The sequence below is a fragment of the Hydra vulgaris genome, chromosome 03 (assembly GCF_038396675.1).
Source record: "Hydra vulgaris chromosome 03, alternate assembly HydraT2T_AEP".
NCBI classification, from domain to species: domain Eukaryota; kingdom Metazoa; phylum Cnidaria; class Hydrozoa; order Anthoathecata; family Hydridae; genus Hydra; species Hydra vulgaris.
Window position 1 is genome coordinate 30,634,917 of NC_088922.1, and position 27,808 is coordinate 30,662,724.

The window sequence follows — 27,808 nt, forward strand, 5'->3', positions numbered from 1 at the left end:
ACAATACCTCTCAACAATATGATTAATGTATACAAAAATTGTACATGACAATCTTATTTTAAAAGGTTGTGCTTTAATTTTGACCAGTACTTTATTAATATAAATAATGAAACAACATAAATTAATAAAACTTAAAAATTGTTCCTTTTGTTTTCTTTTAATAAATTATTAAAATTTTTTTAATATCAAATTTATCATAACATTTTTATTCTTTTAACTTTGAGTTGTTTATTAAATGTTTTTCTTCAATTTTTATTCTTTAATATTTTCATATTTGAATCTTCTATTCTAACAATTTTTATTTGTTTTTCTTTTCCTTCTTTATCTATTTTTCATCTTTTCGCCGTTAAAAAAATATTTCCGTTTGCAATGTCATTGCCAGAGCCGTGGCTAGGCTCCCCCCCCCCCCATACCAACAGAAACTACAAATTATTCTGATTGTCATTATTTGAATACTAGAGTCAGTTATCAAACGGTTTCAAAATAATTGAAATCGATTTTCCATACAATTTAGAAAGAAGAAGATTTTCACTGAATTATTATAACCGCAAGATGAAGAATGGAGAAATCATTGTACGGACATGGCTCATATATTCTTCGAATAGCAATATAGTGTTTCGTTTTTGTTGCAAACTTTTTGAAATAACTTCATCACCATTCTGAAAAGGAATGAACACTTGGGAAAGCTTATCAAAAAAACTTAAAGAACACGAAACATGCAGTGCACGTTTCACGTGCTTTAAACACTGGATGACTTTACAAAAAAAGTTAATTGACATTTCTTTTAATTTATTGCCTTGTTACTTTTTTTTATTTAATTAATTTTTCTTCTCAATTTTGGTAATGCAGACATTGCAAATCAAGCTACCATAGACGAGTCACAACAAAAGTTGCTTCATAAAGAGCGGATATTTTGGAGGGTTGTGTTAGAAAGGATGCTGGACATTACCTTATTTCTTTCTGCAAGAAATCTTGCATCCAGGGTTCAGACACAGCCATTAGTTCAAAGAGCAATGGAAACTTTCTTAGGGTGTTTGAATTACTGGCTAAGTGCGATACCGTTCTCAATGAGCTTATACAGAGAATTCAGGACAAAGAAACCAGGGAGCACTATTTGAGCAATGATACACAGAACGAGTTGACTTTTAGCCAAGGAGATTGAGTCCAAAAACCTTTCAAAGATAAAAAAGGCAAAATACTATTCTATTATTTTAGATTGTACGCCAGACGTTTCGCACAAAGAACAAACGAGCATTCTGCGATCAGTAACATGTACTCCTGGGGTGGGTATCAACATTTCTGAATGTTTCTTTGGATATCTCACAGTAAATGATACCACTGGAAAAGGGCTTTTTGATGCATTTATAAATCAGGCAAAAAATTGGGATCTAAATATTTTAGACTGTCGATATCAATTTTATTATAATAATGCTAATATGATAGTAAAAGTAAAAAGTATTCAAGCAAGGTTTCTGGAAATGAATCCTTAGGCCTTTTATGTTCCTTGTGCAAACCATTCACTCAATCTTGTTATTGTTGATGGTGCACTGTCATCCATCAGTATTGTTGATGGTGCACTGTCATCCATCAGTATTGTTGATGGTGCACTGTCATCCATCAGTATTGTTGATGGTGCACTGTCATCCATCAGTATTGTTGATGGTGCACTGTCATCCATCATCAATAACAAGATTGAATGGTTTGCACCAAAAATTTCTTTTTTATTGGTATTTTTTCAAGGTTATATACACTCTTTTCATCGTCTCCTCCTCGATGAAAAATTTTAAAATCGTGCGTGGCAATTTCTGTCCAACCACAATCAGATACCAGATGGGAAAGTATAATAAACTGTGTTAAACCACTTCGCTATTATTTAAAAGAAATTCTAGAGGCACTCGAAAGATTGGAAGAATTTGCCTTAGAAAAGAGAGATGAGGCAACAGTCACAGAAGTACGATCGCTGATGGAATATATTAGAACATGGCCTTTCTTATTATCAATCATTATTTGGTATGACGTTTTATTTAAATCAATAAATCAAGTAAGCTTCTTCAGTCTTCTGCAACCTCTCTCGACATATTAGCTAATGAAATAAAGACAACAAATGTATTTCTTTATGAGTATCGCGAAAATGGATTTTCCGACGCACATATTAAGGCACCAGAAATCGCAGAGGTATTGGGCATTGAAAAGGTTTATCCAATAGTGCGTTCACAAAAAAAAAAATCGATTTCTTCATACGAGTGTGTTGATCACACTCGTATGAAGAAATCGGAGCGTTTTGAACAGATCAGTATTGTCACAAAGCTTTATGATTTTCTTTACCGATCTGAGAATCTTATCAAAGCCTGTAATGAAAATTCTCTGTCTGTATATTGCTAAAGTTTGCAAATGAAACTTGGTGTATAGATTCTGAGGATTCGGAAATAGAGTTAAAACGATTTGTCATAGTTATAAAGGAGGAAAAAAATACTCTCCTAAAATCTGCGCATGACTTCCTGAACTACATATACAAAGAAGAGCTGCAAGACGTTTATCCCAATCTAGTTATTGCGTTACGAATCTTTCTTACTTTACCAATCGCTGTTGCAAGTGCAGGACGTAGCTTCAGCAAGTTAAAACTAATTAAAACTTTCCATAGGTCAGTATAAATAGTTTTGCTTCATTATACTTAAATACATTTATACTTCTTTGTATCTTTAAATAGGTCAACAATGGTCGATGAACGTTTGTCTTCCTTAGCAATGCTGTCAATTGAGAACGAGTTTGCAAGGAAATAAAGTTATGAAGGCAAAATAAATGAGTTTGCAAGCATGAAAATATATCGCAAACCCTTTTTATGATGGTTTGCGACGTACTAGTATTATCTGCGTAATACATTTACAGTAAAAACTCTTCACTCGTAAACTCTATTTCAATTTAACAATTATTAAACATATTTAATTGAATTAAAGCGTTGTTTTCATTGTTTTTATCTTATGAAGGGCGACGTAAAAACTTGTCAGGTACTCAGCTATTTGGGGGTAATCCACTTTTTTAGAAAAAAAATTGGAGCCCTGATGGCTAGTTTATTATTTTGGAGGAGGAGGGGGAGGGGGGGGAGGGGCAGACCCACTTGCCACGGCACTGATGCTTAGTTATTTAAGTATAGATACAAATATATATGAAACATAGCAAAACTTCAAACTAAAAATTTGATTTATTTTTGACTGTATAAGTGAACGATTATTAACGGTTATTCATTTATTCATGACAAGATTAATTTATCTAACTCCTAGGAATTTGTATTGTTTAGTGTTTGTATTTTTTTTTTTTTTTTTGTATTTTGAATTACATTTTGTTGAAAATTATATTTATTTCGAAATGTCTAAAAAAAACTGTATATAAAAGGTTTATGAACGAACATGAACAAAGTGCACCAAATGATCGACTTAAAGCTTAGTTAAGGATGGCCCTGCAGTTGACGGTTACGTATATATAGACTATAAGATTTTTACAAGCGATCCAATTGATATCATAAATCGAGAAGTTCTGGAATGCATTTTAATCAAAGATTGACCTGTGCATAAAGAGGCATAAGGTTAAACCAGGGCCGGTTTAACTAAAGAAACGGATTAATGTTTAAAATATTTATTATTTGAAGGAAAAAGTATTATGAGAAAATTAAATGGGTGAAAATCCATTAACACAGTATAAGGAATTTAAAATTTAACAAAACGCACACTTAATTTGAGATATAGACCCAACATAAATATAGGGTAGGGTGGGGCAAGATGCCCCCCTTAACAAACTTTAGCGTATATAACAAATACTTTTACATTTTCTTGTAATTTTTCTTTTTAATATCTAAGTCTACTTATAAGAGAAGACATTGGTAAGATAAAATAACTACTTTATTACTGGTGATAAACTTTAAAATTAAAAAAACTAATAATTGTGCAAGGAGACATCTTGCCCGAGCCGTGGGGCAAGATGCTCCAAAGAGTGCATCTTGCCCCAAACCTTTTAAACAGTTGTTAAAAATAACTATCAGTTAAAATAAAAGCTATTAATAGTTCTTTATAAAAACTCTTTACATTTTATTAAAATAACTGAAATATAAACACTGCAGTTATTCTATGCAATTGTCTTAAAGATAAATAACTTTTTTTAATTTATATCACTAACATAAATGTTCAAATAACATATACATGATTATGATTCACAGTAGTAGCATAAGTCTGAATCATCTGGACCACATGAAAAGTGGTACCATGATGTACATTTACTACATTGTGTCCAATCATCAAATGGTCGCACATTGTATGGACAAGAGCATATGGTGCATAGAGTTGTATCAGTGATAAAAATTTCAGAGGCAGAAACCATATCTTTCTTTTTCATTTGTTTCTTTATGCCATTAGATCTTTCTGCTTTCTGCTTTTCAGGCTTTTTCACCTTTTTTGTCTTCAAATTTATTGATTTCATTTTTTGCTTGATCACCTTATTAAGTGCAGCTTTTTCTTTACGCAATATGACTGCTTGTTGCTTTTTTTTTACATTGTTTTCATGCTCTTCTAGTTGCTTCTTGAAAGGTGAAGAAGTAAGGTTTTCAGCTGACTCTGTCTTTCTCTTTCGTTGTCTTAAAACAGGAATTTTGGGACGTGGAGAAATTTTTTCCAAAATATTTAAGGGAGAACTAAGGCCAAGATACTCATCAACAATTGGCAAAACTGCATCATCAACAGCCTTCAATTTTGCAGCAGTAGTTGTGGTGCTCATGACGTTTGCCAACTGTATAGGTGCAACAAGAGGCAAATTAGGCAATTCACTAGATTGCTGACAGATTTTCAATGGCTCAGCTTCATTAGTGAGCAAAGCTGCTTCAAAGGCTTCATCATTAAAAATAAGGTCATTTATTGGGTACAAACCAGAGCATCTAAAACCATTGATTGCTTTGTCAACGTTTGCAGTAAAGTTGTAGGCAGTTGCAAAAATACCTGCCATGTCAAAAAATGAAATTCTACGCCCCTGATGTGATAACATCCAGTTGCTTGCTGCTGTATTGAAGCCAACTTTCAATGGTTTAAAAAATGTACAATCTAAAGGTTGCATCTTGGTGTACAATGAGGTGGAAGAGTTATGAGATGGATCCCATTGTCACGACAAAAGTTAATGGCCTCAAGTGTTTTGTGACTGTGATGACCATCAAGTACAATTACTTGCTCATTAGTTTTAGATGCATGAGTCACAGCAACAAAATGTGTTAACCATTCAATGAATAAAGATGAATCAGTCCATCCACTGTAGCTAACTCTAATAATTGAGCCTGAAGGTGCACCAACAGCCAGCCTATCAGTCATTCGCTTACGGGGAAATATAAATAAGGGTGGGACATAAGTGCCACTTGCACTCATTGCACACACAACTGTCACAGTAGCACCTCTTTCTCCACTAGTTATTTTCGAAACTTGTCGTTTGCCTTTCGTTGCAATTATTTTTCCTGGCTTATGGACATTTGTGATTCCAGTTTCCATATTCCAGAGCTGTTTGGCTGAAAACTTATGTTCCTCAAATAATGACTTGTATACTGAAAAAAACTGATTTACTTTTGGTTTATTGAAGCCAATGGCTCTGCTTATACTGGTGGCTTGTGGAGTTCGAATTGTAAATAGTAAGGATTGCGAGATATGAATCCTCGGAGCCAATCCACTCCTGCCATTTTTGACTCTTTATTAAAAGGATTATCGATTCCCATTTGCTTAGCAAAATCATATGCTAGGCGACGCACATCTATTGTTGTCAAGCCAAATAATGCTGTTTCCATAATCTGAACTTGTGTAACAATCTTTAATTCAAATTCTTTACTAAAAACAGGAAATTTTCCACCCAGAGACAAACAACCAGCTACTTTTACTTTTCCATCTCGATGACGTTGTAATATTTTTTTATTAATACTAAATTCTGATGCAACATTCTTTAGACTGCAGCCCATCGTTATTACATCTAATGCTGACTTTATTCTATCATTTGTTGCACCTCTCTGTGTTTTTCGCACATAATTTCTCACCATTATTTGTAATATTTAAATATGTATCTAAAGAAATATTAAAACCTTAAAATTTTAATTATATAAACATACCAACATATACACAGTATTATATAACTATTCAATACATTATTATTTTATACATTACATAACATCTATAAATTAACTCTCTTTGAGTTAAATAAGAACTTATTAAAGTTACATGTACATACAAAATTACTCAAGATTATTAACAATAACACAATGTTGCAATTATTAATATGATGTTGCATGCTAAACACAGCTCCTTTTAGTAGAAATTGTATTATGCGCATGTAATAATATATGAAGTTGTATTAATACATCTTCATTCAGCTGAATGCAATGCATATTTGTAAAAGTTTTACAAATATGTATTGAATTGCAGCAATAGCATGTGATACAGCTTCATTTTACTTAGCATATACATTATAACATTTACTTAATATATAAAATTATTTTAAAAAGCTATACGTTTTTATGTTCTAAAAACACTTTAAAAATGGTAGAAATTCCGTAAAACCACGACGCAAGAAGCCCTTTAAGGGCATCTTACCCCACGTAACCGAGGACATCTTGCCTCATCTGTAGTGAGTGCAAGTTTAATACAAATAAAATTAATTTTATTGCTAAGTTATAAAATTTCTTGACTATATATTATTCTGGGATAAATTCTCTATAAAACAACACATTTCTTACCTTAATCGCATAAGTATTGCCAATCCAATAAACATTCAAAATTAGAAGCAACTTACTAACAAAATACTCCAAAAAGTAATAAACCGATTTAAACCTCACCTACCAGCAATATTAAAAACATTTTTTATTCCACAATTTTGTTTTAACTTTATGAATAGTATTATAGAGGGATAAAACATTACTGTCCTATGATACTCTCACATAAGCAAAAAGACTTCTTGCCCCACCCTACCCTATATATATATATATATATATATATATATATATATATATATATATATATATATATATATATATATATATATATATATATATATATATATATATATATATATATATATATATATATATATGGAAGAAAAAAAAATCGTAATATATATATGAAAGAAAAAAAAATTATTTTAATAAGGTAAAACTAATATTAAATACATTGAAATATTTCACGACCTGGAAGTAATCCACTGCTGAAGAATGGCAGCTCTCCTAAGAAAGAATTTGAATTGATGTATATAATTGTAAATTAACAACAAAAATCTAAAAGAATCCATAAATATGAGTGTAATAAAAAAAATCAATCAAAGTTGTGATCAATTAGGCCCTAGAGCAAGCAAAAATAGAAGTAACCATCATTAACGATACATCTGACAAAATTAAACAAAAATGTAGTTATTGAAATGATCAAAACTACGTTAATGGTATTCATAACCCAAATCAAACAGCAGCATGACAAAGAGATCAACAATCTTAGAAATCAATTAAGTAACCATTAAAGTAACAGTGACCATTCTTTTCTCGATATCGCAAAGCGAAACACTTTTGTTAACCTGGCAGCAACTGAAACAAAATTTAGAAAAGAGAGAGACTTGAATATAGTTGTCGTTGGTCTTTAAGAATCCAAAAAAGAAGTGATGAAGATCTTGTAAAAGAGTTTTTTGAAGCAATAAAATAAAACACGAGGAAATTGTTCATGTTTGTCGTTACAAATACAAAAATAGAAACAATTGACCAAGCAATCATCAGAACATGAACCAGGACAGCCAAGATCCAACCGGTGTAATACAAGCTGTGTTCAAATCAACAGATGTAAAACAAGAAGTTCTGGCAAAAAACGACTTCAACAAGGAGGAAGCGTTCAGAGGAGTACACACTCGAGAAAACCAAACAGCTGCAGAGCAAGAAACTTTCAGTTAACTTTATAACAAAAAGAAGCGAAAGAATGAAGACCTTTTGTTAGCTTAACTGAACAAAAATTTTAATGGATCATTGACAGACGGACCGGAAATGTGCGCTGTATGTACACAGCCCAAGCTGCCAATAAAAAAACCACTAGCACCACATTGACCAAGATTACTGTTAGTCAAATAATCCTCATTCGTTATACAAAGTCAAACAAGATGAAATAATTACGAATATTGATAACGATAAAAGGAACCACATTTGCTTTTTTTTCACTGACACCTGGTTTGATCAAACATCAGACACTCAACTTCCTGTGTCCTAACTTCATAGTAAAAACCAAGGAAGCAGAGGAGATTGTGTAGCCATTTACTTAGGTTGAAGCCCAGGAAAGAAAGCAAAATTGAATCAAATCAACAGATATTGAATAAGTAAAGCGAGTGATAACGGTCGGTGATGAATCTATCTTAATAGGTTGCATATACCAACCGTATGAAAATGACATGGGAGTTGTATAAAAATTATCAAATCAAACAATAAAGCAAAGCAAAGCTTGTCAACTTTAGGCTGCTCATCTGTATATATATATATTTCAACTTCAACAATTTCAACTTCAGATTTACAACGTACGAGGTACTTGAGACTTGAGGGAACAAATAAATCCCAAAACTTCATACTCCACCCCAAACGTGAGGGCAACAAGTTAATAAAAATTTTTTTTACTTTTCTCAACTTGACTTATATTCATCGATAAATTTTAAGTATCATAATATTATCTCTCAGCGTTCAAAAATTATGACCATATAAAGTTTAAACAACCCTCAATATGAGGGGGTTTCAAATTTTATATGACCATAATTTTTGAACGCTAAGAGATAATACTATGAAACTTAAAATTTATCGATGAGTATAAGTCTAGTTGAGAATAGTAAAAAAAATGTTTTATCAACTTATTGCCTTCACGTTTGGGATGAGATGGATGAAATTTTGGGGCTTATTTGTATCGAGACTCCAAATTCTAATTTGTTGCCATCCACCTTCATGTTCTAACTTTTCACTATAAGATTAAATTTTAAAAAAGATTTTAACAAGATTTAAACAAAAAAACTCGTTTTTTATGCGTCTTCTTCAGCTTTTTAAAGCAAAATCTTCGATTGGGTATCATTTATAATAAAAAGCCAAGTACCTAAATACGCTCAGCTGAGCTCAGAAAATTTGGTTGTAAATTTTTATCTATATATGAGAACGTAATTTAGGTAGATCATGTGCGGCCTAGTGTTTTTCTGTTTGTGTAAAGATAAGTGTTAAAAAAATGTTGCGCATTTTACTAGGTTTTATTGAAAAACACTTTGAAAAAAGCAAGCAAAAAAAATTAATTTTTATATATTTTTTTTTTATTTCAATGTATGATGTGAATGGACTAATATAAATTGTTAAGAAATTAAAATGTTGTAAATTTCTTGCTAGCCTCATATTTCATTTTTATATAATTTTTTACATTTTCACTAATATTTGAAAGGTAAAATTTTTTTTTTAAATTTTTTTTTAAATTTATTATTATTCAGTGATCAAAAAAAAAAAAAAAAAAAAATGCAATAAATCTGGTTATAGTTTGATGAAGAGGTGCTACCACAGGCCCCACTCACTGCTGCTTGGGAAAGTGCGATCCATTGGACAACAACTCTATTTTAAAAAAGTTATGCTGTTCTTCACAATTTTGTACAAGCTGGCGCTCTAGTTTCTGAATATGCTCTCTCAAAATTTACTTGGTTTTACTGTTTGAAAGTTTTTGCGCGACGAAAAAACTGACAAGTTTGAGTTGACATGTAATTTTAAATTCTTCAATTAGGTCTGCTCTTTTACAGCGTTCTTCAAGTGTTGTTAGACCAAGCTGTTGGAGACGATTTTCATAGAACAGGTTTTTAATAGATGATATTGTTTTTGTTGCTCGATTAGACTTGCTTGAGGATAGCAATGTCGGACTTTAAATGCGGCGACAAAGCTTGAACAGCAAATTCGAGGTGGAGACGAATGTAAATAAGACAATTTACGCCATAGATAAAAACTGCAACTCCGAAATATTTTTTTAAGTCGCCCTAGCATTCTGTTTGCAACTGATGCAGGTGACTCTACTTGCGGTCTGACGTTAAGATCTTTGGAGACCATCACACCAAGGTCTCGTTCGACTACAGTCTTTTTGAGTGGATAACGCGTGCCGTCAACGTTCGCCATTGAGTAATTGCGTGTTGACTTGTTACATGCGCGGCCAACATGTAATACTTTGCATTTCTCAGTGTTGAAATGCATGAGCCAAATATGTGACTATTCCACTGCTCTGTCAATACCAGCTTGGAAAGTGATGCTGTTTTTAATTATGCCAATAATTTTACTGTCGTCATCATGCAGTTTCGTATGATGACTAATGCTGTCCGGCAGGTCATTAATGAAGATGACAAAGAGCAATGGGCCCAAAACCAAGTCTTGATACACGCCACTAGTGATCGCTTGTCATTCAGAGGTGATGCCGTTGATGACCACTAGTTGACTTTGGTCGCGTAACCAAGCAGAAATCCAGTCTAAGAGTGTGCTTTGAATACCGTAGGCTCTTAGTTTATGAAGAAGGCGTTTATGCGGCTCTTTGTCAAACGCCTTCGCAAAGTTGGTGTATATGACGTCTACTGCGAGGCTGCGATGAATGGCTTCCGTTATTATATCCCGAGTTTCCGGCAGGTTTGAGATGACTTGCGATGAACAAAGCCATGTTGCTTTGGAGTAATTAAGCCATTTGCAATACAGCGTTCCAATATACTTTTTTTAAGAATACTTTCATTTTGCATGAAATGGATGTGTACGGGAAAGGCCGGTAGTTTGATATATTTAGTTTACTCCCTTTCTTGAAAATAGGCATTACATTCGATTTTCTCCACAAGTCGGGGATTACATCAGTCACAAACGAGCACTTAAGATAAGGAAAAGGAACGAGCACTTATAGATAAGGAAAGAGGTTTGGTACATTTACTAAGGACCTGTGGATGTAAACTGTCGTAGCCGATTGATTTTCTTTTATCAAGGTGGTCCTGGCACTTTTGTACTATATCGATAAAAAAACTTGCTGGGTCGACGACACAAATTGCTTCAGTACGAATTTCAAAAAGTGGCATTGGACCTTCGGGCTCCAAAACAAAAACCGATATTCTTGAATTGCCAGTTTGTCTGGAACCACCAACACAAAAACCTACCTCTTACCTTCAACAATTTCTTCCTAAAAAATGAAAATAACCGATACTATCTTCGATCAACTGATAATCTGAATCTTGCAGTCTTAAATCATTGTTCTGTTACTTATGAATATGAGTCCATAAAAAACCAAAGTATAAAATCTTGAAATAACCTTCGCTATGACCTAAAAGCTCTCCATTCAATCTATGTTTTTAAGAGTAACCTATTCCATTCCTTCCTAATTAAATATAGTTTATAAATCCAAAGCTATGTGTATCAATGTATAGTTTATACCATGCGAATAAGTGTGAGTGTATATGTATGTATATGTATATGTATACACCGATGTGTATGTGTATGTTTGTATTTTTATGTGTATATATATGTGTGCGTGTGTATGTAAGTATATATATATATATATATATATATATATATATATATATATATATATATATATATATATATATATATATATATATATATATATATATATATATATATATGTGTGTGTGCGTGTGTGTGTGTGTGTGTGTGTGTTTATTTATGTGTCTATATATGTGTGTATGTAACATAATTTGTGTATGAACATAATTTTAGATTCTAATATTTTCATAATTACTGTCGTGTAAGGTTTTTATATAACCAACGTTATTAATATATTTGCTTATCTATTCGAGTTTATAAATCACAGTATAATATAAATCACATTAATAAAATATGATAATAATATAAATCACATTAATAAAAGGTGTATGTGTGTGACTAATACTAAATTACTATTATTCTTTTTATGATCATTATAATTATTTTTATTGTTGTCTTTTTATTTCTATTATTATCATTATACTCTTATCATTGTATTGTTATTATTGTTACTACTACCACTCTTAATATCATCATTATTAGTATTTTACTCTTTTAACTTTTAATGTTCGTTTTGTTACAGCTGTGGACGATTTATATTACTTTTAGCATTAACAATATATTTAGTAGCTTTTATTTACAACGTTTTTACTTAGGATTAGTACATGTACTATTTGTAAACTTCCGTGAATGTAACAACTATTTCAGAATAAATGAATTGAATTGAGTTGAATGAAAATAGTTACTCAACAATGAGTATAAATCGTCGGTATCGTAGTGATGTTGTTATTAGCTGTTTCTAGCAATGTAATAGTGTTCCTGACGCTCTGTTTGCTTTGTACTTATGCATGTAAGCGTTTAGGGTTGCTTTGCAGTCTCTGGTGATTTTCTCTTCGTAGTTATGCCTAGCAGATTTTATCATTTTAGTATAATTGTAGTACCATTCTTTGAATAATTGGTGCATATTGCGACCTGTAATAATGTACTCGGCCGAAGAGGCGCGCTTAGCCTTGACCGCCTTCATAAGATCTGATGTTACCCATTGCTTCTGTTTCTCAGTGAAGGGAGTAGTTGTTGATGGGATGTATAGATTAATGGCTTCATTATACACGTTTACTAGAAGCTGGTAGTTATCGTTTGCATTTAGACCAGTGAATTCTTTTTTCTTATCAACTGCTGTAATGTGCGAAGATATTGCTACGTAGTTTACTCGGTTCCAAAAAAGTTGAGGTCGTAATGGCAAAGTAAGCAGGTTGTCAAGGCCAACAACAGCGAGTTGACCTTCAATGAAGCAGTGTACCTGCCCCATTGGAGTGTTACCGAGAGAATCACCTTGTTCGATGAAGATGGCTTCTGATGGTTCTGGCTCATTTGTTATGATCAGATCAAGTGTGCTAGTGGGCTCGACGTGTCGACTGCTACGGTACGTTGGGAATGTGACAAGCTAAGTTGAGGGGACATTCATGAAGACACTTTTGAAACCTGATATCGCCTTGGCGCTCATCTCTCAGGTGAGCAACTGTTGCAATGCCACCGTTAACTTCGATAGATTACAAGGTGTATGGCTAAAATTAAAATCTCCATATAGCAGCATTGTCGAGCAGTTTATATAAGGCAATATCTGCCAAGCGGCCGTGATTGATGTGATACACTGAGTAAGAACCTAATCATTAAGGTCGTAAGGACGATATAAGCAGCCAAGGAGAAACGATTCTTCACCGATTCTTATTTTTTGCCAGATTTTCTCAATTGATGTTGAGTAGAGCTGAGTAGAATTAACTTCTTTGACAATAATATTATCTTTTGCGTAAATGGCAACTCTGCCGCACATATTGTCTCTGTCTTTGCGGGTATGGCAACGTCTGAAAAATAAGTGAACCAAGTTTCCACAAAAAAATGACGCGTGGTCAAATAGATTTAGGCTGAGCAGATAGTCTGGCCAACAGCTCTTGGCGTTTGTCATTATTGAGTGAGTATGGTTTGTTTGCCCAGTAGCGTAAATGATTAAGTGGAATGATGAAAAATATTGACATTTTTTTGGTAAAATTGATATAGTGAGCTCAAAAATCACAGTAGGGAAAAATATATCGGTTTTAGAGTGCTGGGGGTCTCTAGATTACATTAAAAAAATAACTTACTCCTATATAAAAGTTGATTTTGAAGGGTTTTGCTCACCTCTGGCCCACTGCCCATTGCAGTGTAATTCCAAATTAATTTCGTCGCCTTCTCTTGCAGCTAAAACAATGTTGCTGAAATGGTCATTGACGCAGGCTTGATGCACTTCTTTGTTAAATTACTACTTTGTGATAAAATCAAAATTACTATAACCCGCACTTTTAATGCCAATATCCTCAAAGATAATTCGTCCGGTCGGTCAAACGAATACCTCCAGCCATTAATTTAATAATCAAATTAGGATACCAATAAAAAAAGATAGAGACAATTATGACTCGTTTTACTCACATGTACTGTAGATTTGCGCGTGCGAAAATGTTTAAAAAAAAAAAAAAAAAAATGCTTACAATATAAATAACATCTGCATTTTCAAATGATTTTTTAAGTAAGCTATATGTTGATGTTTACCTCGTAATTCTAATTCTACTGGTTTATTAAAAATGCTATATCAATTTATAAATTAAGAGGTTGTTAACTGAAATCTGATTGAAACTAATGTTCAATCAGAACTTTTATAAAAAACATAACATTTTAATAAAAAAATATAATAATGTTATATTTGTTTATTAAACTATGATAACGATGTAATAAAATTATATTTGTTTATTAAAAGGATCAATTTAGGCATAGTAATCTGCCCCCGATATGTGTATGTTTATCTATCTATCTTATTATTATTATATCTATCTATCTAGATGTGTGTGTGTGTGTGTGTGTGTGTGTGTGTGTGTGTGTGTGTGTGTGTGTGTGTGTGTGTGTGTGTCTGTGTGTGTGTGTGTGTGTGTGTGTGTGTGTGTGTTTTATCTGTATATCTACCTAAGTGTGTATGTGTGATTTATTTATCTATTTGATAATCAATCCCTTGTACCTAATGAGTTGCTAAAAAATTTTTTTGATATATTTTTTTCAGATTTGAATTAAACAATGTTGCTTACTTAAAGTGTTAATCTTTAGTCTTATCTAAAGATTCTCATTCAATGAGAATCTTTAGATAAGACTAAAGATGAGAATGGTCTAGATAAGACTAAAGATGAGAAATGAGACTAAAAATGAAATGGTCTTGATAAATCCAGTATTTAAATCTCTCTAAATTCAAAAATAGTGCTTTTTAGAGGATTTTATCCACTTCAACAAACAATGTTTGCAAACAAGGCAAACATTTGCAGAATATGTAGATTTTGTGTTAAGTGATTTTTATTCTGCTGCATAGTTATAGACTTCTTGGCTTTTCAATCTTTTGTTAAAAGCTTGGTCATTATTTTGAGATAAAGGTGTCTATGCAATGAATTAAAAACAGTAACGTTTTGCAGAGCAGTCTGATTTTTTTATGATATTTTTTATTAAAAAAAAAATAATAATATATATATATATATATATATATATATATATATATATATATATATATATATATATATATATATATATATATATATATATAATTAAAGAATTTTAAAAATATCATTAAAAATTATTTAGCAAACTTTATGTTATGTAAATATCAAATTTCTTAGTACAATATATTTTTGCATTTGGTGGCGAGTATATTGCATGTGTTATATTATAGTTTTCAAAATGTGTTTGTAAAATCTATAAGATCAAAAAAAAAAAAAAAAAAATTTGAATTTCAAAAAATAATAGTTTACCATCTTTTTAATTTATTTAATTTTTGAAGACAAAATTTGGTAAAAGGTCGGGTAAAATGTGTTAAATGTCTAATTTTGTTTGTTTATAAATGAGTCATACAAAATTGTGGAGGTGGAACTAGAGATGGTAGGCCACTAAAGCAGAGATTGTAGTAGTATTTGTTGAAAAAAGAAGATGCAACTTGGCAATCATGTGCCAGAGGCTCAAATTTAACAGCAGGTTCAGCTACATTTATTTAAAGAGGAAGAATATCATTAGAATAACCAGCCCAAATATCAGAAAAGAGATAGGTGCAAAGAATGAAATCAGAAGTGTGTTATTAGTTTTGTGTCTTTGGTTTCGTTATAAAGTTATAATGAGAAATACTAGAGTATGCTTATCAGGTGCAGGGTTTTCTGATAACAATCAGAAAAATAATTATTAGATGTTGTTGACAATAGTTTATTATTATCGTTGAAGATAATCCTAACATATACCTAGAATGTTCATGTTGATATATGACTTTGTTTCTTTATTTAAAAAATACCCAAATAATGATATTTATACATATGGCAGTTAGTTTTAATGATTTGGTATTATTTTCATTATTTCAAAATTTTTTTCCATTAATGTGATACCTTTTTTTTTAAATCTATTTAGATAAATCATGTTACGCTCTCTTGATACCAATAGGAACAAAATCAATATGTGAGTTTTTTTATTGAAAGTATATTAAAATTGTATAGTTTTATTTTTATTTGCTTAATTTTATTTTAAAATTTAAAGGATTCCTTGTCAAGTGAGCCTTGAGAAACTTGCACCAAGTCGATATATGCACAATGAAAAGATATTTGATTTGCGTGATACTTTAAATGACAGGAGGTCATCATCAAAGAATACACCTGTATCAATTTGTGAACTTCCAAATGTTTCTTCTACAGAAGTTGTTTTATCTGATGTTCCTGACACTGATTTAAAAAAAGCATACATCGTTCATAATTTAAAATTAAATAATACAAAATCAATAAGTTTTAGTAACAATATTGGTGAAAAGCAATTTACTAAAGTTCAAGATGCAAATGTACATTTTACTGAAGACCAGTTGTTAAATGAACAAGATGATTCAGATTTATCAAATTCATTTAGTGATGAAGATGAAGATAATATTTTAAAAGAAGAAAACCATGAAACAAAAGGATCTAATTTAACACATGAAATTGTTGATTTTGATACCATGTCAATCATGATAGATGACGATTTAGATAATTTAAATAATGATTTAGATTTAAATAATGATTTAGATGAGTTATATGAAAACCAGCTTTCAAATAAAATCAAGTAAGAATTATTTGTTAATTATTTTGCAAAATTAACAAATGTGAAATCGTATAAAACTTTCATTTTTTTCAAAAACTTTAGATTAAATTTTATTTTAATATTCTTTCGCTTTATGTTAAACTTCTGTAACCTTTAGTTAGATTTTGTGAGTTTTTTTAATGAGTTTTTATATTAACTTAAATTAATAATAAAGTCTTATGATCAACAATTATATGGAAATTATGTTTGTTGGGTTAGCTCATCGAAAGTTTTATTAAGTTTGCATAATGAAAATGTCAATGGTGTTTAACCATATTTTTAAATGTTAATATATTAAATTTTAATAAGTTATATAAATGATAATATAATATAAAGTATTTTTTTTTATATATATAAATTTTTTTATATTTATATTTTTTAAACCATATATTTTTAAATGTTGTAATTAATATTAAAGGATTGTCTGAATGATGCTAAAGTCACTTTTGGGATTATATCAAAATTGTTACTGGAATCTAATTCGAATTTCCCACCTTGTTTCTGGTTCTTTTATTTTTAGAAATTATTTGATATTTTTTTGCAATTGTTTAATGTATACTACTAATATTGTTAGTATAGTTGTTTAATAAGTTACATCAATCTAACTAAATGTTAAAAAAGCTTAACATAAAATTTACAATATAAAATATATTATAAATATGATAATATATTTGGGTCAAATCATTATATATCAACCAATTTTGAGAAAACTTTGTAGGGCATCATCTCTGATTTTCCTGATTTTTACATATCATTTATCTACATTATATAGATAGGTTAAATTTGAAATTTCAGACTTTCAAGTGCAACGGTTTAGAAAATATAGCTTTATAAACACTGCACAGTGGCCCCCCTCGATTTAAGAATTGTAAAAATAGGCTACTTTAAAGCCTCATAACTTTTTTCTAACTTTCAACATGTGTCTCATTTTTTCTAGAACTGTTTTCTGGGTAGTTCTGTATTAACAATACTGGTTTTTGTTAACTTGTATCATATTAGAAAAAAATTATAGCCTGCTCAACTTCGAAAAAAAATTGAAAATGCTAAAAAAGGGCAAAATGAAGTTAACTGTAGTACTTTTCTATTCTACAACAAGTCTTTACAGTTTAGTTTTCTCATTAGCTACTCTTATCTGCAACAAACAGGCAAAAAAAAAGCCGCTTGTTGCAGTTTAGAACTGAAATATATCTAAAAATATATTGTCCGTTTGCCAAAAAAGTCCCATTTTCAGCCATTTTGAAATGCTCGTAATTTTTTCTAAGACTTTGTATTGATCTAAGCTTAACAGCAATATAGACCATAAGATCCAACTATCTGAAAATGCAAAAATTTTTTACTTGTTGCATTCACAACAAAAATAGCAGCATTTTAAAATAGCTTTTAATTATCAAGGGTTGGATTGGTGCCCCAGTGCCCCTCAACCTGCCTATTAGCATATTCAATGGGTGCAACTGATCATAAATTGTTTTATAAAAAAATAAAAGATATGCTTGATTGCCCCATGCTGATCTATTTTTTAACCTGGTTAGGGGCACAAATAAAGGGGCAATAACTAGTTAAAACCCAGTATTATTGTTAAATAGTGATACTTTAAACATAGTTTACACAATTAAGGAGTGTTATATCTCAACGTTAAAGACCCTTGATTTGTTACAAAATAATGTTGAACATTTTTTAATAAGACTTTCATAATATGTTAAGGGGATATTCATGATATGTCAGGGTGCCTAAAAAGAATAATAACTTCTATAATAAAAGTAAATAATATTTAATAAAGAAAAAAGTTGAAACTTGTTAGAAACCACTTTTATTATTAGGTTTGGTTTTTACTTTTTAATTGATAATTAGTTGCTAATTCAAAGCAATTAATACAGTATAATTTATTTAATCTTGTTTTTTATTAAATAGGAGTAAAATTCTCTTGTGTTTTGGAGCTCAGGCTCATGTAATGTGGCAATAATGTCATTATCTGGATGCCAATGAATATCTGGTGTTTTTGGATATTTTTAAAATTTTCTTTAGCTACTAAAAACATGTCCTTTAATGTCAAAATTTGATTTCCAATTGGCCTTTGCAGATACAGGTTATTAATTACTCTTTTCACTGTACCACCTACTCCATCACATGCACTTTTTCTATGTGCACTTTTTCTATCTGCTTTCAGCCCGAAGCCTTTTTCATGAAAGCAAATTAAACCTATAATACATTAAAAAAAAAATCATCCATATGTATAATACATTCATTTGCTTTCAGGCTTTCTTTTAACTGCTTTAAAAAGTATGTCTGAGATTTGCCGACATAAGGATGTTTTGTGAGTTCATTTAAGTTGTTTGTTAACTCTTCAAGAAACTCATCAAGGTTTTTAACTATTGTTTCTAAGGAGTATCTATCAATTTTCAACCATCATTTATAAGTTATTTCATTTGCTGAATCACCAACCAGCTCATTTAATTTTATTCCAATTCTTTCTTTTCCGGGACACTTTTTACATTCGTGAAACATACATTCTTTATTTTCTAATGAGCATACAGCTAAGGCCATCAGTTCTTTTAACTTTAATTCATTTCTAAATGCTTTTACCATTAGTTTTGGGTTTTGATGGTGGATACGAACACAGGCTGTATGGGTGCCAGATTTTCCAGCAAATACACAGTGTTTTGGCCTTAAAAGAGCAAATGATGTTAATCCCACCTTAACTATATCATTAGACTTTGATTCTTCTATCCATTTTTGGTATAGTTCTGAAAGATTACATAATATGAGTCTCTTCTGAATGTGCTTTCTACCTTTAACTGTTTTTATGCTAATATAATTCTTTGTACCTGGCAATAATCTGCTATTACTATCATCTTCATAAAAGTTGACAATTTGATTTATAACTTCGGAAGTCAATTTTTTTGGATTTCTTATATCAGTTGATCTTTCACCGAGGATTCCTTTATTGTCCCGCAAAGCTCTTGCTTGCTTTTAGGGGTAGCTCAAGACCCTTAAAAATTTGACTGGTCCCTAAAATTTTAAAAATAAAAGTTCTTCTAAAGTATGTCAACCTGATACTCAAAAAAAGCAAAATTATATAAAAACTTCAAAAACAGTAATCACTTTACAATGTTTACACTTTGCATGTTTAAAAAAACTATTTTTTTACAACTTGAAAATAATGACTTTTTTTATTTTCAGCTTAAAAACAATAGTTTTTATGCATTTATTTAAGAAAAAAGTGTTTTTTTTGTAAATTGATTATTATTTTTAAAATTTTTATATAATTTCGCTTCTTTTGAGTACCAGGTTGACATACTTTAGAAGAACTTTTATTTTCAAAATTTTAGGGACCAGTCAAATTTTTAAGGGTCTTGAGCTACCCCTAAAATAATTTTTTGTTCAAAAAAATTTTAAACCTAGTGTTTTAATATTATATAAAACAAAGTAAAGGGGTAGGAACAGGTTTTTTTCAAAAATGTTGTTTTAAGAGCCACCCTACTATATAAATTTATAAATAAAACTAAGATACAAACAAATAAAGAAAAAAAAATTGCAAAAACAAAGTTTAAAATATGAAACAGATTTTTATATGTATATATATATATATATATATATATATATATATATATATATATATATATATATATATATATATATATATATATATATATATATATATATATATATATATCTGACTACTAATCTATATTTCTATTATATATACATATATATAATATATATATATATATATATATATATATATATATATATATATATATATATGTATATATATATATATATATATATATATATATATATATATATATATATTTAAATAATAATCTGACTACTAATCTATATTTCTATTATATATAAATATATATATATATATTATATATATATATATATATATATATATATATATATATATATATATATATATATATATATATATATATATATATATATATATATATATATATATATAAATATATATACGATTGCACTTGAAAGTCTGAAATTTCAAATTTAACCTATCTATATAATGTAGATAAATGATATGTAAAAATCAGGAAAATCAGAGATGGTGCCCCACAGGCCATTGGTTGAAGTATAATGATTTGACTCATTCATATAAAATTTAATCTTAAATTTTTAAATTTATGGTTAGACAAGCAAAACGTTTGATTAGTTTTTGTTTTTTTTATGTAATATGTATAAAAAAATATGTACAATAATAAATTTATTTGTATGTGATATAAATTTATATATAAATCGTAAAAATTGATAAATTGATATATAATTAGTACATACTTCTGAATTCAAAACATTTTTCAAAATTTTTGTTATGCACTAATGCGCTGCGCAAATTAATACATGTGATAAATGTGCTACGCAGTAACTACTCAAAAACATAAATTTATTATCAAAAAACTCACATCAAATTACCTATTAATAAAATTTTTTTAATTTTATGATTTTTTAAAATAAAAACAATTGTTACTTTTTGAATAAAATAAAAATTTAAAATATTTACATACCATAGATAAATGTTTAGTATACATTTTATATTTTTTAGTTGTAATAAAGTACTTAAAGCGGGGACAAAAAGGTAAGTTAAGTTATTGAATATTTTGAATATGTGCACATGCATGCATATCTAAATACAAAGATACATACATATATATTCATACACACACACACACACACACACCCACACACACACACGCACGCGCGCATACACACACGCACAGACACACACATATATATAAACTTGGCAGGAAGATGTGGAATTTGAAGTCTTTATATGACCACCCAAATAATATTTTAAATTACATTGAAAATAAATAACTTTGACAGGTTTATCTTAACTAACCTTTTTATATTAGCAAAACACTTTAAAAAAAAGTAGCTAATGATGTTAATTAAAGCGTTATGGAAAGTTGTATAAAGTTTAATTTATATTATTTAGTTATATAAAATTTTTTTATAAGTAAAATAATAAAAAAAGTTAAAAAGATTTAAAAAAACTAAATTTTATAAGCAACAACTTTAAACAGCAATGGTCTCTTTAATAAACTTTAATAAACTTTAGATTAATTATTACCATTAAAGTTAATTCACTCATAAAGTAGGAAGATTTTGTTGAGAAGAAAAAAACAAACTTTTTTGAAAGACATTTAAATTAAATAATGATCATCAGCCGTTTGAAATAAATAATAATGATTACTTATGTTTTTATATTATTGAAATGCATTTAAATAAAGTAACAAATCGCTGCTAATCATTTTTTATAAAAATATTTATAAATAGTAAATATCTTTTTTATAAATATATAAGTATAATATATAAAATAAGTATTTATTTTTTACTATAAATATCTTTAAAAAAAAGTTATGTCAACTTTTTAAATAAATAATTTAATTATTTTTCTTTTTTTTACATTACTGCAACGAATTGTTCAGAATTTTTTTTTTAACTTTTAAATGTGCGCATTTATTTAACAATCGTTAGATGTAAGTTGTTACTTTATTTAAAAAGGGTTTTGTATACTATTATATTTTAAAAATAGTGAAGATAAACAATTCCAAGTTATTTATTTTAAACAATCTTACTGTTGTAATTTATTATTTATTTTAGTTAACTTTTAATTTTATTTTTTTATTTTAGTTTTAGTTAAGTATTTATTTTATTTTTCATTATTTTTTTTACGAAGATTTATGTGGTTTATTACGATAAGTTTCTTCATAGTTAAGCGCATTTATAAAATGTATGCAAATTTTAAAAACATGTTAACAGCCATGGTCAAGTTTTAAAATCAAATAGTTATTTGCGTGGTCATATTATGACATGAAATAGCACACCTTTCTGGCCAAGCCAGATGTATATATATGTATATATATAAACATATATTTACATATGTAAATGAGTGCAAGGCAAGGCAAATTATCTGTCCTGGTATTTGTGTGTGCAGTTTAGAGTTTTTTTGTGTTTTTTGTGTAAAAAAGCATGGTTTTTGTTTTTTTGTTTTTTTGAATGTGTTTTTTAATTTAAAAAAACTTATTACATGTTATATATAATTTATGTTAACAATTAATATAAAATTTAAAATATTTGTCTAAATAATAAATTTAAACTACTTTTAAGACAACAGGTTCTGTATCCTGGATTTTTTGTTTAGTAAGAATGGTTCTGTAACTCTGTACAGTAATATTGTCCAGATTAAATTATTGGCTTTGACTTTAAGTTGTAGATAAGACCGGTGCAAATAGGTGCCTTATGGTTCATGCCTACTAAAAAAAAAAGTCCTTTAATTCCCCAATTTGCTGACTAATCATACACAGTCAAAGTCCCATTTTGCAGAATTGAATTATCTACAAAAAGGTCCTAGTTTGAAGACTGATTCATTAAGTTGGAGGGCGCAGGTTCTTAATTTGTCAACCAATTCATTTAGTGGGGAGGGGATCACCCACCTCCTTTTGCACCAGTCTTGGTTGTAGATTATCCTACATCACATTTTTGACTTGCGATTTCTAAATTATGGGAAATAAAAACTTTGATACTCCTTCATTTGTTAATTCAGGGCCGGATTTACCTTATTGGGTACCTTATGGCCCCTGTGCCATGTTGATGTGGAAACACAATTTCTTTTGGAAATAAAAATGTTAGTTTGTGAGTTTTATCACCATTATAGACAAAAACTGTCGACTAATTTATCTTTTGACCACTGTAATAGTTTGTGGAAACGATAACATTTTACTAACAATATTTGACATTATTGGAGCACATGACCAACATAAAATGAATAACATTACAACAAGATTAAAAATACCTATTACAGACTAACAAAACTAAATCCTCAAAAGTTAAACACAGGTATGTTTAAAATTCAATACAATAGTATAATAAAATAGTAAGTATACTAATTTCTTTATAAATCAAATAATTGTAGATATTTGGAACAAGTTAAGCTCTGTTACAATCAATGCACAGAGTTTAAATCAATTCAAGACTTAAAAATTTAACTATTAGGAAATATTTTATAGATATTTAAGCCAAAATATGGCTGTCATAACCTGACAAGTTAAGTTCTGCAGGAGTATCTGCTACTGTTTCAACACTTTATTATTATTATTATTATTGTTAATAAAAAAAGCAAATATATAATTGACACTCCACTTAGTCAAAACTGTTCGTGACATCTCTAATGTTTTTCTCACAATTTTATGCTAAATGTTTGCACATTCAATAATTAATCAAATCCCGTTCTTTAAAAAAACATCCATTGTTTTTAAGTGTATGCGTGTGTGTGTGTCTGAGTGTGTGTGTGTGTGTTTGTGTGTGTGTGTGTGTGTGTGTGTGTGTGTGTGTGTGTGTGTGTGTGTGTGTGTGTGTGTGTGTGTATATATGTATATAAATGTATGTATCTTTGATAAAGTGCTGACTAAAGCCGCAAAAGTATGTGTGTGTGCATACACACATTTCTTATTATTATTGTTTTTTTGTTTATAAAATATTTATATTGTTTTTAGACCACAAGAAAATAAAGGTTTAAGCAGTGATTCAAATCAAAGTAAAAAGACATTTAAAGCAAAGCCAAGACTGAAAAATCAAATACGTGCACCTTTAAACTCAATTACTATTAATAAAAAAAAAAAACCAAAAATGTTTAGCTTTCCTGAAATTAAAGACAATGGCTTGAACAAGATCCTTCAACAAATTGTTCCTTCTAACCAACAAGTTAATTCTCCTAAAGAAAAATTAGAATTTGCTTTAAGTCCATTAGAGAAAACAGATTCTACATTTGATGAGTCCACTCCGCACCTATCTACTCAGTCCCTGTCCACTCAACACTTATCCAACCAGTCTGTTTTTGTGCATCCCTCTCAGGTTGAAAATAAATACATCAATCAATCTTTTCAGGATAATTTCAGAAATAAAGGAGACAAGCCTCATATGTATTATGCTAATGTATGTATTATTATTTGATTAAAAATCATTATTTTAGTTAATCAATTGATAATAAATATATAAAGATAAATTGATAAATATATAAAGTAAACTGTTATTTTAAATAATGAATACCACAAGTAATTTATAACATTGAAATAGCAAAGTATTTAAATGGTGAAAATTTAGAATTGGTTTAAGACTTGATAAAATATATGTAACAATGCAAATAACTGGCAAATTGATCAAACAAAAACATCAATGGCTAAAAAAATACCAGGTGCTGTTGTAATATTTGAGCTTTTTCTGACCTAGAATGCTTTGCTTCTTTTTGTAATGTGTAAAGAGAATTTTTTGCTGCTTATCAATATAAGATAGGGAGCAATTAAAGGGATGGCCAGTTTCCTTTACAAAATTACTGACTTGTAGGTTAATTGCTTAAAAGTTTTTTTTGGTCAATATTTTAGCAGGATATCCTAAACATTTTTTATACATAATACTTAATACAAAATAATTAATACATAATTTTTTATCCATAGTACATAATACAGAGTCAAAACGTTTAAAAGCAGTTGTGGCGCAGTGGTTAGAATATTGGCTCAGAACCAAGAGGTCCAAGGTTTGATGTCAGCTCTGGTCAGATAAGCAACATTGGTCAGGAAAAAGGCATAAAAACACACACAAAATTATGTTATATATTCTTTTAGGAGCATCTTTGCTGAAAAAATATTTAAAAGAAATGATTTTCTGTGATTTTAATTTTTTTATTTTTTTTTATTTTGTAGTAAGAGTAAATTCTTCAATGCTTCACTTTTATTTAATTTTTATGATTTGAATTTGCATTAAAAATAAAGGAGCAAATCTTATTTAAAATTTGTGCAAAAACTTGTGAACACCAGTTTTTTAAAATGGAGACCATGTAAAATTTAAAATGCTCTCAGTAGGGAATGGAATTGTTTAAAACACAAGTATTTGTCTTAGAAGTCATGTCATTTGGAGGTTTCAAAAATATCTACTCATGTAAAAACTTATTCAGTCCTTTCAGATAAGGTTGATTGTGAGTTTTACAGGATATGAAGCAATTAAATTTTGTATGACTGAAAATTAAATTTTGACTGAAAAATCCTTTTATTTTTAACCCTTGATTTTTCAGCAGTTTAGATTAGATTTATATCTGGCTTCGAATCTAGGACAGTTTTGGCAAAGGACCTAAATATGATAAGATTTAATAAGATTGTTAGCATGTTTTTTTTTTTTTTTTTTTTTTAAAAATCTTCACTTCCAACAAGGCTGCAAGCAGCCACTAATTAAATTTGGAAGTTACTGTAAGAGAAAAGATGAAGATTGTAGAGCAAGATAACGATTGACGGACAATTTAAAAGATTGCAAATTATATGAATCAGGAAAGCAAGATGAAGGAAGCGAATTCCAAAGAGCTGATGTTCGAGGAAAAAAACTAGACGAATAAGCGTTTTTGGAGCACTTAGGAACAGTCACAGAAAAAGGATGACACTTAATTAAATGACGAGTAACACGAAAATGAATTTTAGTAGATGGCACAAGAGACGCTAGCTCTTAAGAGCAGTGCCCATTATAGTATTTGTAGAAAAGAGAAAGAGAAGCAACATTACGGCGATGTGACAATGGTTAAAGGTTGGCTGCAAGAGCAGCTATGTTTACAATGCGTTTTTGCACCTTGTCTAAAAGAGAAAGGGCATCATTAGAAGATCCGCCCCAGATATGGCAACAGTATTCCATACAAGGCCGGATTTGAGATTTATAGAGATAGAGAATAGAATCCAGAGTAAGAAAGTGGCGAGCTCGATAAAGAGATGCAACTTTAGCTGATGCTAATTTTGCAACCGATTTGATATATGGTTTCCAAGAAAGATTGGAAGTAAGAGTTAATCCTAGAAGGTGAAGAGTAGGTGACTCATCGAGTACATCACCGTTCATAAATATAGGAAGATCTAAATTATTGCGATAACGATTGGCTGAAAAAAATTGAGTTTTATCTGAATTAAAGTTCACCAGCCACTGTGAGCCCCATGCTGTAGCAGAAGTGAGATCCTTTTCAAGCTCAAATGCCCCCTCCAAGCAATCAGAGGGTGTTGGTTTCTTATCACGACAAGAATAAATGGTAGTATCATCAGCAAACAATGCCACCTTAGATGTGAGAATATCTGGAAGATCATTAATGTAAATTAAAAAGAGTATAGGGCCAAGGATAGAACCTTGAGGAACCCCTGAAGTTACAGAATAAGAAGAAGAGTGTTGTCCATCGAGGACAACTTTTATGCTACGATTGGAAAGGAAGGATTCAATGATCTTAAAGATGTTGCCGGATACACCATAAGAAGGAAGCTTATGGAGAAGACCAACATGCCAAACTTTATCAAACGCTTTTGAAATGTCAAAAGCGATGGCCTTAACCTCTCCACCTTCATCTAATGCACGATAAAACCTGTCAGTTATTACTGTTAGCAAATCAGCTGTAGAACGAGAAGATCGAAATCCATATTGATGGTCAGAAAGTAAGTTATTAGATTCAAGATGAGAAATTAAGTGTTTGTTAATAAAAGATTCAAAAACCTTGCTTATGATAGGAAGAAGACTTATGGGACGGTAGTTAGACGAATCAGATCGCTCCCCAGAATTTTTGAAGATAGGGATAACAGATGCGGCTTTCCAGCAGGCTGGAAAACAAGACTCTGATAAGCACTTGTTGAATAGTTTTGAGAGTATAGACGACAGCTCTGGAGAACACTTCTGCAAGACAATAACAGGTATGTTGTCTGGGCCACAAGCTGTAGAAGAGTCTAGGCAGGAAATCACTTTAGATACAGATGCTATAGTGATATGAATGTCAAGCAATGGATCAGCCTGTTTGTTGGCAATATCAGGTAGAACGCAACTAGTGGAATCAAGAGATGATATTGATGAAAAGTTTTTAGCAAACAGTTCGGCTTTGTCTTTAGGTGAGGTGACTAAGTCTGAACCATACAAGAGAGGTGGAATTATAGATTTGCCCTTATTATTGATATTATTAAAGATTCTCCAGAAGTCACGAGAGCCTAATTTTTGAGATGAGATACGAGATTTCATGACCTGAGAATAGCGGGTTTTGGCGTTAGACAAAACCTTTTTACAGTTGTTTCTAGCAGTAATAAACAGATGTCTGTTTTCTGGAGAATTGTTTTGCTGATAAATATGGAAGTAACG

The 27,808-nt window shown here is 30.0% G+C and overlaps 3 protein-coding genes across 3 annotated transcripts in view; 2 read left to right on the forward strand and 1 right to left on the reverse strand.

The window, feature by feature from the left end:
- The first annotated feature begins 1,980 nt into the window (after window positions 1–1,980).
- Window positions 1,981–2,780, forward strand: LOC136078614 (uncharacterized). Its single transcript, XM_065794397.1, has 4 exons — window positions 1,981–2,010; window positions 2,056–2,350; window positions 2,410–2,614; window positions 2,708–2,780. Exons 1-4 carry the CDS (start codon window positions 1,981–1,983, stop codon window positions 2,778–2,780), a joined length of 603 nt encoding a protein of 200 aa, XP_065650469.1.
- A 2,301-nt stretch (window positions 2,781–5,081) lies between these two features.
- LOC136078615 (uncharacterized) lies at window positions 5,082–5,516 on the reverse strand. Its single transcript, XM_065794398.1, has one exon. The coding sequence runs from the start codon at window positions 5,514–5,516 to the stop codon at window positions 5,082–5,084; it is 435 nt and encodes a 144-aa protein (XP_065650470.1).
- An 8,439-nt stretch (window positions 5,517–13,955) lies between these two features.
- LOC136078082 (uncharacterized) overlaps window positions 13,956–27,808 on the forward strand; it is a 31,083-nt gene continuing 17,230 nt past the window's right edge. Inside the window, exons 1-5 of the mRNA XM_065792918.1 lie at window positions 13,956–14,063; window positions 15,962–16,009; window positions 16,088–16,639; window positions 21,216–21,248; window positions 24,169–24,607. Of these exons, the coding sequence (XP_065648990.1) occupies window positions 15,969–16,009; window positions 16,088–16,639; window positions 21,216–21,248; window positions 24,169–24,607 (1,065 nt within the window). The 5' untranslated portion in view covers window positions 13,956–14,063; window positions 15,962–15,968. The remainder of the gene's footprint in view (window positions 14,064–15,961; window positions 16,010–16,087; window positions 16,640–21,215; window positions 21,249–24,168; window positions 24,608–27,808) is intronic.